The 12,364-nt window shown below is 40.6% G+C and overlaps 1 protein-coding gene across 1 annotated transcript; it reads right to left on the reverse strand.

Annotated features, from left to right (window-relative positions):
* Positions 1–7,409: 7,409 nt before the first annotated feature.
* LOC120889084 (testis-expressed protein 13C-1) lies at positions 7,410–10,901 on the reverse strand. Its single transcript, XM_040283060.2, has 2 exons — positions 10,073–10,901; positions 7,410–8,598 (listed from the first exon to the last, which is right to left on the reverse strand). The coding sequence occupies exons 1-2, from the start codon at positions 10,671–10,673 to the stop codon at positions 8,549–8,551; spliced, it is 651 nt and encodes a 216-aa protein (XP_040138994.1). The 5' UTR covers positions 10,674–10,901; the 3' UTR covers positions 7,410–8,548.
* Positions 10,902–12,364: the final 1,463 nt, after the last annotated feature.

Genomic DNA, 12,364 nt, shown 5'->3' on the forward strand with positions numbered 1-12,364 from the left:
AGACATTTATTAAGCACTTAATGCCTTATTTCATCAAATCTAAAATTCCATCAATTGTAAGATTAATACTGCCAATTAAACTATAGTCATGGAAGGCCTACTGATTTCAAAGATGTTAAAAATGTGAAAAAAATGTGCATTTTGGAATTGCTATGTACCAGGAACTGTGGAGAGTGTTGTACGTGGATATCATCTACTATCAATAATTACTGATCAATTAACTAATAACTGATCATATATCATCCAAGCAGTCCAGCCAATGCCTTTAAGCCTTCTTTTAGTATAACTGATTCTTGTGTCATTTTCAATTCCAAAAATAAGCCAAGTGCTATACAGTATAGCATGGTGGGTATGTCAAAACAGAATTTGAATCTTGGCTCTCTCAAATATTGCAGTGTTTTGTGACATTAGACAAGTTATTTAACCTATCTAAGCCTAGGTTTCCCCATCTCTAAATGAGAACACTATTTTCTATATTGTAGGATTTTAAAGAGAATTAAGATACTGCTACCAAGAACACAGTAAGCAATAAATGTTAGCTTTTAAATAATATCAATCTGAATCTTATTCCTAAAGATGATAAATATCAGATGTTTAGATAATATCATAGAAGAACAAAGTAGAGAGAGAGTGTAGGGCTCAGATAAAACCTTAAGGAACAGAAAGCTACTCAAACTAGGTTAAAAGAATAAACTGTTAAGTTACAGGGTAGTCTCACAGAATCTAGTTGAAGGAAGCACATCTGGGACTCAAAGGAATAGAGAATTAAATTTTGAGAGAGAGTATACAGGTGATGACTACCAAAAAAGTTCAGAAAAATATGAATAATGATGAAACCACAGCTAGAATGGCTGTATAAAAAGACAATAACAAATTCTGGCAAAGGATGTAAAGAAAGGGGAATTCTTATATACTATTGATGGGAATATAAATTAGTACAGCCATTATGGAAAGCAGTATGGAGGTTGCTTGAACAACTATCAATAGATCAACTAGATGATCCAGCAAATCCACTATGGGGTATATATTCAAAGGGAATGAAATCAGTATATCAAGGAGACATATGACCTCCAATGTTCATTGCAACACTATTCACAATAGCCAAGAAATGTTCATCAGCTGATGAATGGATAAAGAAAATATGGTCCATGTACACAATAGAATTTTATCCAGCTTATTTTTAAAAATATGAAATTCTGGGGCTGGGGATGTGGCTCAAGCGGCAGCGCGCTCGCCTGGTATGTGTGCGGCCTGGGTTTGATCCCAAGCACCACATACAAAACAAAGATGTTGTGTCTGCCGAAAACTGAAAAATAAATATTAAAAATTCAAAAAAAAATGAAGTTCTGTCATTTGCAGTAATATGGATGGAACTAAAGGACATTGTATTAAGTAAAATAAAATAGACACAGAGAGACAAGTACCATGTGTTCTCACCAGCATGTGAAAGTTAAAAAGTTGATCTAATAGAAGTAGGAAATAGAATAGTGGCTACCAGAGCCTAGGAAGGATGTGGGGAATAGGAAGATAGAGAATGGTTAATGGGTACAGGAGTGCAGTTGGATAGGAGGAATAACCTCTAATGTTCTATAGAATAGTAGATTAGCTATAATTGACAACAATTAATTGAATATTTCAAGATAGCTAATAGGATTTTGGATGTTCTTAACACAAAAATGATACATGAGGTGATTGGTATGCCAATTACTCTGATTTGATCACTACATACTGTATAGTAAAATGTATTAAAATGTAATACTGTATCCTATAAATATTTACAATTGTATGTCATTTAAAAATTTTAAATAAAATGTGTTCTTAAGATTAATAAAAAGATGAATAGTGAGTACTAACTTGCACTGCATTTACTCAAAAAGCTGGAAACAGCCGGGTGCAGTGGCACATACCTATAATCCCAGCAGCTCGGAAGGCTGAGACAGGAGGATCTCAAGTTCAAAGCCAACCTCAGCAACAGCAAGGTGCTAAGCAACTCAATGAGACCCTATCTCTAAATAAAATACAAAATCTGGCTGGGGATGTGGCTCAGAGGTTGGGTGCCCCTGAGTTCAATCCCCAGTAACGGCCCCCCTCCGAAAAGGTGGAAACAAATATTAGGTGGGTATAAGAATACCAACAGCTCACAGGGTAAAACAGTATATACACATATATACTGTGTGTGTGTGTGTGTGTTTGTCTGTCTAGTATTTGTTAAAGATGTTTTTTCAGATCAGTGGAGAAAGAATGGAATATTGAAAAATGATGCTGAGATACTAAGATACTAGATTAATTATTTAGTGAAAAATACATTTAGACACCTACCTCTCAACACCAAAATAAGTTCAAGTATGATTAAAGAATTAAATTTTTAAGGTATAAATATAATAGACTCAAATATAGATGGCTGTATATATTATTTCCAGGAAGACCTATGGATAAAAGAAAAAGAAATAACAGTTGAAAAGATTTTAATATGTAAAAATTAATATTTCTAGCCATTATAATGCCATCAGACACAAATTTAAAAACAAATGTAAAAACAAGAAAAAATACTTGTATCTTAAGTATGACAAAGGGTTAGGATAATACCCTACCAAATACTGACAAAACAAGATAAGATGAATATTCCATGAATGACCTAGAATAGAGGTTTTAATAGATAAACTATTACAAAAGAAATACAGATGGATAAGCAATGTGAAAAAGGTTTTGTCTTCCTAATAAACAAAAGCAAATTAAAATAAGATACCTTTCAAACCAGCTAACGTATTTTTAATGATATAATATTCACTCTTGGCCATGGTACAGAAAACTGCATGTTAATATAATTTTGAGAGTGAAAATGAAAATTTGGATACAGTTAAAATGCCCAATTAGATAGAACTAGTTAACTATATTATAAAACATTGACATGACAGAATGTTACACAGTCACTTAGAATCACATTCTCAAGAATATGAGAACACTGTCATGTCTTACTGTTAAGTTAAAAAAATGAACATTGAAAAGATATATGTCCCATTCTGGTTTTGGTAAGTAAAACTCTGTCTCTACCCCTGTCCTCCTCCTGTATTATAGTTTGGATATGAGTTGTTCCACAAAAGCTCCTCCTAATGCTGGATTATTCAGAGGTGAAATCATTGGACTGTGAGGTGAAATGATTGAACTGTCCATCCTAGTTTGAAAGGATGACTGGGTGGTAACTGTTGGTATGTGGAGCATGAATAGAGGAGGTGTCACTGGGGTCATGCCCTGGAAGGGTGCAACTTCCCTGTGCCTCCTTATCCCCACTCCTCTGTCTCTGCTTCATGGCTGCCTTGAGGTGAACTGCTTTCCTCCAATGCATCCTTCAGCCATGATGCTCTACCTCATCCTGGGCCCGAGAGCAATGGAGTCAGCCATCTATGGACTGAGAACTATTAAACTGTGAGCCCCAAATAAACTTTTCCTCCTCTAAGTTGTTTTTGTCGAATATTTGTGTCACAGTGATGAAAAAGTTAACACCCTGCCTCTCTATATAACTGTTCTACCACCAGAAAAGTGTTTCTCTCCATGCCTATACTTTCCTACATGCTGAGTAGAGTTCACTACTGGAGGTTCCAGATTGGAGCCAGTACATTTGAAGCATCTATAAAAGAATTTATTCTTTTTTAAAAAAATTATTTGGGGCTAGGGATGTGGCTCAAGAGGTAGCGCGCTTGCCTGGCATGTGTGCAGCCTGGGTTTGATCCTCAGCACCACATACAAACAAAGATGTTGTGCCTGCCGAAAACTAAAAAATAAATATTAAAAAATTCTCTCTCAAAAAAAATAAAAAAATTATTTGTATACATATTTTTAGTTGTTGATGGACCCTATTTTATTCATTTATTTATATGTGGTGCTGAGGATCAAACCCAGTGCCTCATACATGCTGGGCAAGCACTCTACCATGTATCCACAACCCCAGCCCAAGAATTTATTCTTTATTCTGTCTTTTGTGTATATATATATATATATAAAGAGGTAGACTTTATGTGTAAAAATTAAATACATCAAAGTACAAACAGCAGTCACATCCAGGTTTTCAATTTATGGGTGGTTTTAACTGCTTTTCATAGTTCTGTTTTACTGAATCCAGTTTGCTTTGATAATCAGAAAGTTCTTAGGACAATGATTTCTTTAGAGTGGGTTTTGAATCTCCTTGGTTCGTTCTTGCATTCTTCACATGAGTAAGAGTTGCCTCAGGAAAGAACAAAGTCTTCACTTCTACCTGATATCAAGACAGTCTTCATTTGAAACATGTTTTTATCAAGAAAAAAATTCTGGGGCTGAGGCTGTAGTCAGTGGTAGAGCACTTGCCTAGCATGTGTGAGGCACTGGGTTCAATTCTCAGCACCACATATAAATGAATAAAATAAAAATAAAGCTCCATCAACATCTAAAAAATATTTTTAAAAAAGTAAAAAAGTCTTTTGTTTTACATGGATTATTAGTACAGTCACCTGGCCCTAATCCTGTATAGTCCTCACCCTGAAGAGATGCAGAAGCACACATTTTTGGTCTATTGTTGCGTTCTATGACAGGTAAGAGGTGCTTCTCATCCTTACACCTTTCCATATGTTGTCTGTGGATGCCTTTACAAGAAGGATCTAGGTTGGAGCCAGTACTTGAAGTTGAGAGAGACAAACAGGAGTGAAATTCTTGATGGCAAGAGCCTCCATGGGGGTGTGGGTAGGGAACATGCCAACCGCCACATGTTTCTCTGCCTCTTAATTTCTGTATCTGAAGGTTTTGCAAGGCCAACACCCCTAGTAGTCATGTGCGCAATTCTCCTTGCACCACTTATGTCCTTTTCTGGTACCAACTCTAGCAACAAAGCTTGATGCTTTCACCATCTCCACTCACTTCCCTTTTCACCAGACGATTCTCTGCAACTCAAAGTCCTTCCACTATTTTCACAACTGAGGGTCAAGGTATTTATTGGCAGACACTGTTAACTGTTATTAATTATTAAGGGTAAAAAGTTAAGGCATTGTGCTATAGTAGAAAGAGCATGGAGTTCAATACCAGGCAAGTTGGGATTGGAATCCAGGCTTCACTAACTCTCAACTTTGGATAAGTGTTTGAGTTGCATATCTGTAAAATGGAGTCAAATATCTTTCCTGAAGAACTTTGTGGGGGTATCTATTATACTTATAACTTATGTAGCTGTGGAGATCACTGTATGACTTCATTTTTTGCAGTGTTACAATGATATGCTTGAGGCAAGCAAACTTTATAAAGAAAATAAATTTATTTAGCTCTCAGTTTTGGAGTTTCAAGGGCATGGCACTGACATCTGTTCAGCTCTGGTTAGGGCCCTGTTGGCTGCATTACTTGGCTGGAGCACTTGTGTGAGGAAGAAATCTCATCTTGAAACAGGAAGCTAGAGAGTGACTCGGGCTCAGGCTCAGGCTTCTATAACAAATTGCTCTGGCAAGAACTCCAGGAAACCAGTATCCCTTTCTGAGGGTGATTCCCCCAATGGTCAAAGGACCTCCCACTAGGCCACCTCTTAAAGGTTCCACCACCTCTCAATATTGCAACCCTGGGTACCAAGCTTTTAACACATTAACCTTTGTGGGGACAAACAACACCCAAGCCTTAGCAGTCACCAAAAGGATAACAGCCATAAAGTCTCACATAGTAGACACTCAATGATATGAGTAGGCCCTCAGTGAATATCCATTATATCCATTACCTCATCATTACAGAACAGAACCCAGAGGGCAGGGAAAGGAGCCAACACTTGTGGGGGCTTGGAAAAATTCAGTAACTTGTTTGAGGTCACACAGCTAGTGAATAGCAGAGCAGGTGTCTGAACCAAGTTCTCTGGATTCAAAACCCAGGCTCTTCCAACAGACATCTCACTGTCCTTACCTTCTTGTGCTCAACCCAGAATTAAGGGAGAATCAGGCAGTTTACCATGAAAAATGTCTTCATACAAAATTGGGTAATCTCATCAAACTATATAAAAGTTAATACACAGAACTACAGACATTCTAGTGGACATCAGAGTGTATCGTGAAACCCTAAATAAGCCAACCAGAATGAGATCTAGGGTGATTTGTTCACATTACACTAGGAATTAAAGCAAAGGTCCTGGTGGGGAGGCTGGGTTGTGGCTCAGTGGTAGAATGCTTACCTAGCATGTGCAAGGTGCTGGGTTCAATTCTCAGCACCACTTTAAAAAAAATAAATTAAATAAAGGTATTGTGCCCAACTATAACTAAAAATAAAAATATTTTTTTAAAAAAAGGTCTTCAAATTTCAGCTAAGCCCAATTTCCAGCACTGCTAGAGACAGAAGAGGAGGAGCCTGAGAATTCGCATTCATAACAAGTTCCCAAATGATCCTGATGCTGCTGGGCCATTAAAAACCACATTAAAATGTACCATAATACTCTCAAATATCATCTGTGTCTCACCTTCCTCAAATTCCAATGAACTATCAGTACATACAAGAATATCACAAGGGCTGGGGCTGTAGCTCAGTGGTAGAGTGCCCACTTCTTCACGTGTGAAGCTTTGGGTTCAATCCTCAGCACCACATAAAAATAAAAATATTGTGTTCAACTACAACTAAAAAATTTTTTTAAAGGATATCACAAAAACATACCCTAATTCAGAAAATCTAGCTTTAAGATCTGATGTTCCTGATGGACCCTTTTGTCTATAACACTTCCCTCCCAAGTAACTAAGGCCCTTTCAATATCACAACTCTGAGGAAAGTGAGAATGTTGTTGAGGTAGGATCACTTTTTATTCTCTTCCCCCATTCCTGTCCCTATTCCAAGTAAGTAGCCAGCATCTAACCGTTTTTGCCTCATAAAATTTTTATCTTGTGACTAGACAGTCTAGAATTAAGAGCACTTTGATAGGATTATACATAGGATGGAGGGGATGGTCATGCCTTGGAGGGCAGAAAGGCAGGAAGGAAATTTCTGTGCATGAGATATCAAGGGACATTGGGGAAACAAGGCTTCAGGAAAATGACTTCTGCATACAGAGGGAAGCTGTAGGCTTTAATGATCAAGTTACACACAGAACTACAGACAGGTAAGACAGACAGTAACACCCTAGGCTTTAGGGATCAAGCTTAAGCAAAAGCAGCACCCTCCCACCTAAGTCCCCTTTCCCCTCACATGCCCCACCAGTCCTGCAGCAGCAGACATGCCTACCTGAAGGGACCATGTGGACTTGGATAGTGAAGGCCTCAAAGAGGTGCCTCCAATTCTTGGGTGACTGGCAAGAAGAGAAGGGGCCCTCTAATAGAAAATGAGATTGAAATTCCCTTCACCTCACTCAGATGGAAGGAAGGATTTAATCTGCCACCTCCCACAAGCCTTCTATACACACTACACAGAAGACATGAGACAAATATAAACTCTTTATTACTAGTTAGGATCAGAAAACCCCCAACAATGGTTGATCTTGGTGAGCTGTGCTGGATCTCCAGGGGACCTCTGGGAAACCTGTTCAGAATGGCACCTCCCACTCCCTGGGCTCTACCCTGGCTCCTCCTTGCTTTGCAGCTGTCTTGGTGAAGCAAAGAATCTGCAGATAACAGTGGCAGGCAAGGGGCCCAGGGGCATTCTGGAGATTGCTGGCCTCCTCCAGTTCTATTTATAGTCCAATTAGTCCTTCCAAGAGAAGCACTATACACACATAGTACAGCAGCCCTGAAGTCTGTCTTTGGAATGCATTTTGTTCTTCATCCACTGTTCATTGGAAAGGAACCTGGGATGGGGATAGTCGGGGGCTGAGGACTAGAGTATGTAGCAAATACTTCCCCCAGTACTGTCTTTTTACAACACAGCCTAGTGATCTTTCAGGCAGGCTGTAGTGCAGCCAGGAAAAATAGATGAGCCTCAAGAAAGGAAATCAGCAGAGGATCAGAAAAGCCCTGCCTGTCTTTTTGCCAGGATACTTTCCTGATTTTTTGCCACTGCTCATTCATCTTCTTTGGGATTAATGTGATAAACAATTGGTCACTCAAGCCCTTTCATGAAAATGTCTTTGACATGCCCCCAGAACCACAAAAGTGAAACCTTTTTTTTTAATCCAAAATTGGATCTTGATGTTATTTCAATTGGGTTTATCCAAAGGTCACATTTCATGCAAGACAAAGGGGACAACCTGATCCACATATCTCAAATTAGGCTCGCTTTTGTAATCTAACCAATCTCACCCAACGGATTATAATGTGTACACTAGATATTAACATAGTTATAGTTTCTAACACATACTAGGCCATTGGTAACTTTTTGTTCAATAAACTAATGAATTAAATTAAACAAATTTGCTACAATCTCTAAAATTACCATTCTTCTCTCAATTGGACTCTGCAATGTCAATCCCTTTTCTCCAACAGAAAGATTGAGTTCTAACAAAATTGGTCTGCTCTGTCTTGTTCCAAAATGTGTGCCAGAATGTGTCCTTCTCCATGATGCCTTCGTTCTCTTTTTAGCTCCAGCCAGTTGAGGTCATAGGTGAAGGCTGCTGAGAGCCAGAAGTGTATATCATGAGGAGTCACACACTGGGAGCCAGAGCTTCTTCAGCTTCACCCAAAGTTCCTGGAGCTTAGAGACACAAAAAACAGACACTATGAATGTTATAAAAACAAACTGAGAAAAAAATGTGAACACTGCTCCAATCTACAGTACAACAATAACATTGTCCGGGGAAAAAAAAAACAACACCAGTGTTCCTAGAACATAATGTATCTTATGTTCTGAAAACATTGTTATTCCCAGCAGAAGACGTGGTGTTATGGAAGAAGGAGGTTAAGGAGAGTACAGAAAGGAGAAAAAGAGAGTGTTCTACAATATTAGCTTCTTCAGAATGTTAACCAACAGCAGCCATCCAGAGGCCACCTGTGAACTTAAATGCAATTGGAGAAATTTTCCTTTCAAAGATTAATTAACATATTCAGCAGAATCTCATATTTTTCAAAAATAATACAAATTATATACACACATGTATGTTATTAAACTCTCTCCAGTTTGTATTAATGTGTTAAAAATGGTTATTGCAGGTTGGTGATGTAGGCAAGTGGTAGAGTGCTTGCCTAGCATTTGGGATGCCCTGGGTTCGATTTCCAGCACTGAAATAAATACTAGTACTGCTTGATGGTAGGATAATGGAATTTTTGTTTGGGTTTTAACTTTTTTATGATGTAAATAAAGGAGATCTTTTTATTTGAAAGGAGCCTCCAAAAATTGATTTATCTTTGGAATATATCTCCATTTTTTTTCTACCTCCTTGAATTCAGTAGGGAACTTGTTTTGGTGAAGGCTTCCCACCTCACTGGTTATCTAGATTTTTTTCTTACATTTATAGCAGGCCAAATATCAGGAAAAATGAATCATACTTTACATCTCAGGCAGTCCCAAACCCTCCTTCTGATGTCTGAACAAGTTTCTACTCTTGCTGGGTTTCAAAGGCTTTCTTATCTTTTGGCATTCTGGCCATCTGTCCCTAAGGCTGTTGTTTCCTTGGCTTCAGTTAAGCTCAGAGAAGTCTACAGAAGTGAGGCCTCACAGGACTTTCCTCCTGGGTTTAGTACCCTGAGGCTTCACAGGACTACTCCCTGACCTTGGCTCCTCTGATCCCACCACTAAACTTAAGTCCCGAATGAGCCGACTGTAGGCCAGGTGAATAGATGACCCCAATGGGCATCTGGACTGCAGCTCCAGCCACTTCTATTGAGATTACTCTGGGTGGGGAGGTGTTGGTCCTGGGAATGCCAATGGGAATGGTGTGAAGAATGGCACTGGTACTGGGTGCGGTGGTGTACACCTGTGATCCCAGCGGCTTGGGAGGTGGAGGCAGGAGTTCAAAGCTAGCCTCCACAATTTAGAAGGGACTAATCAACTCAAAGACCCTATCTCTAAATAAAATACAAAACAGAGCTGGGGATATGGCTCAGTGGTTGAGTGCCCCTGAATTCAATCCCCAGTACCAAAAATAAATAAATAAATAAACAAAAAACAAAGAATGCATTGACAGAGGGGGGTTGAGCAACCTGGGCCCAAGTACAATGGGGTGCCATACCTGTTGGGGATGCCATCTGGGCCTCAGACTCCACATCCTGCGTACCCTGCGACCCTGTGGCAAGCGCCTCTCTCCGTCCCCCTGCATCCACAGGCCATGCCTCAATCCTGTGCTGCTCATCTGGCGACTTAGGAGCGACTTCCTGGGACAGCTCCAACTGGATCAGCCTCTCACGCAGGGCATCGCGCTCCCCCAGCGCTTGCTTCAGGTCATCTCTGGCGCTCTGCAACTGAGAAACCACGTCGTCCTTCTCCTCACGGAGCCGCTGCAGTTCCGAGGCCAGAGCCCAGGCGGCTCCTTCGCACTCCTCCACCTGACCCCTCAGCCGCCTGACCCGTCGCGCCTGCTGCTCCCGCTGCCTCGCGGCCACTCGCACCCCGAGGGCCAGGGCACTCCAGGCGCACGCCCTCTTAATGGCGCGCGGCACCTGAGGGTCGGCCACGACGGACTGCAGGTTGTCTTCCACCTCGTTCCAGGGCCGTGAACGGAAGGTCAGGTAGAAGTCTGGGCTACCACCATTACTGAGCACCTCTTCATTGATAAACACCACCACCTCGCTGTGGCGGAAACCGCTCCTGGGGTCTCCGAAGTCGACGGCCATGGCCGCTGCGGCCTAGTCAGCAGAGCTGCCTCCTCTACTGTAGTAAGCCTTGGGCTACCAACTGGCCCGCCTCTCAATTCCTCTCTCTGTGGTGTTTCAGTCCCTGCCCAATCCTATAGCCTCTTCCTTAACCTCCTACCCCCTGCTTTCTCTACACAAAGCCCCAAGCCTTAAAACCAGTTCTCTCTCACATCAACCCCTTAGGCGGCTAAAGCGTCAACGACTTAGCACGTCACAGATAATGGATACTGAATACTGAGGCTGGCCGCAAGGCCTGCTGGGACCAACATTCCTTGGCAGAGCTCTTCCTGTCAGTCTGGTAGTTGGGCTGCTGCTCTACGGGGCAAGCTACATGGGGCACTGCGGAGAGTGCAGAGAGGACCCCTGTTTCCAAGAGTTTCTAAAGGACAACACGCAGTTACATAGTATGGATTTCTAACCTGGTGAGGTAGGAGAGTGCACGGGTGCACTCTTTGGCTCAACTCCCTCTCCCATTACTCTCATTGCTCTATCAAACCTTCTATACAGTCTCGAGCTGTGTGCACTATTCCCTTCTCATCTTAAGCAAATGACCTTGGAGTCTTGCTTGTCCTGAAAATCAAGGGAATGAGCTATGAAGGCCTCCAGCTTTCCTTGCTAAGCCCTATCTCCAATGCTCCAGATGTCAGTTCTTCCTGTTCTATTTTCTCAGGGGTTTTAATGCATCTATTTCCCTCTTGACTTTCCTGCATTTCCCTCATGTCCTGTGTTACTAGATATGCCATACAGTAAATCTGTTATAGTTCCTTCCATTCTTAAAATAATTTCCTCCCTCTAGCCCATGTCTTGCTTTTCTCATCACCACCTTTTTATGTTCATTAGGAGAATTGTCTGTGCTATGTCCACTTCACTATATTCCCTCCACCATTCAACCTACTGCACTTTAGTTTTCACCTCCAATGCTCTAGTGAAAATTCTAAAGGTCTTCAGCAGTTCCAACTTTAGTAGAAACACTAGTGGATACTTTGAAAGTTAGTTCTCATATCATCTTTTAGCAGAGTGCAGTGGTGTTGAACATTCCCTCCATTACACTCTATCCTGTCTTAGTTTCTGCAACATCAAATTCTACTGATGTTCTTCCTTTGCCTCTGGCTTATCTTTCTCAGTTTCTTTGAACTCCTTGTTCTTCTACCCAAGGCTCCAATTTTGGTTTTCTCCAGTATCATCTTCAGATCCCTCTTCTTTTCATTCTCTATGTTGTCCTTAGATGTGCTTATTCACTCCTGTAATTTAAAATGCTACCTCTATCACAACTCTGTATTTCCAATTTAGACTACTTTCTTGGTTATCAGATCCATAATCTTTTGTTCCTTTGGCAGACAGTTATTGAACACATAATAATTTTGCTTGAAAAATATTGAAAAATCCCTAACCTTCATGCTATTATATCCTATTGGTGAAATAATAAATGAAAAAAGCCAAACAAGTAAGCAAGATATTTATAAATTGTTATGAGTGCTGAGAAGTTAATATACAAGGTGATGTGAAAGATTAGGACTCCACAGGGGTTTGAGATTGTTGTGTGTACATAAGAAGTTCAGAGGAGCTGCAGTTGTAGCTCAGTGGTAGAGCACTTGCCTAGCTTGTGTGAGGCACTGGGTTTGATCCTCAGCACCACATAAAAATAAGTAAATAGGTCTGGGGATATAGAT

This window comes from Ictidomys tridecemlineatus, chromosome X, assembly GCF_052094955.1.
Source record: "Ictidomys tridecemlineatus isolate mIctTri1 chromosome X, mIctTri1.hap1, whole genome shotgun sequence".
NCBI lineage: Eukaryota > Metazoa > Chordata > Mammalia > Rodentia > Sciuridae > Ictidomys > Ictidomys tridecemlineatus.

Coding starts and splice junctions, on each gene's coding strand:
- LOC120889084 (XM_040283060.2), bottom strand. CDS start 10,673: ATGGCCGTCGACTTCGGAGACCCCAGGAGCGGTTTCCGCCACAGCGAG. Junction 8,599..10,072: donor CCAGATGGCATCCCCAACAG/GTATGGCACCCC, acceptor TGTGTCTCTAAG/CTCCAGGAACTTTGGGTGAA.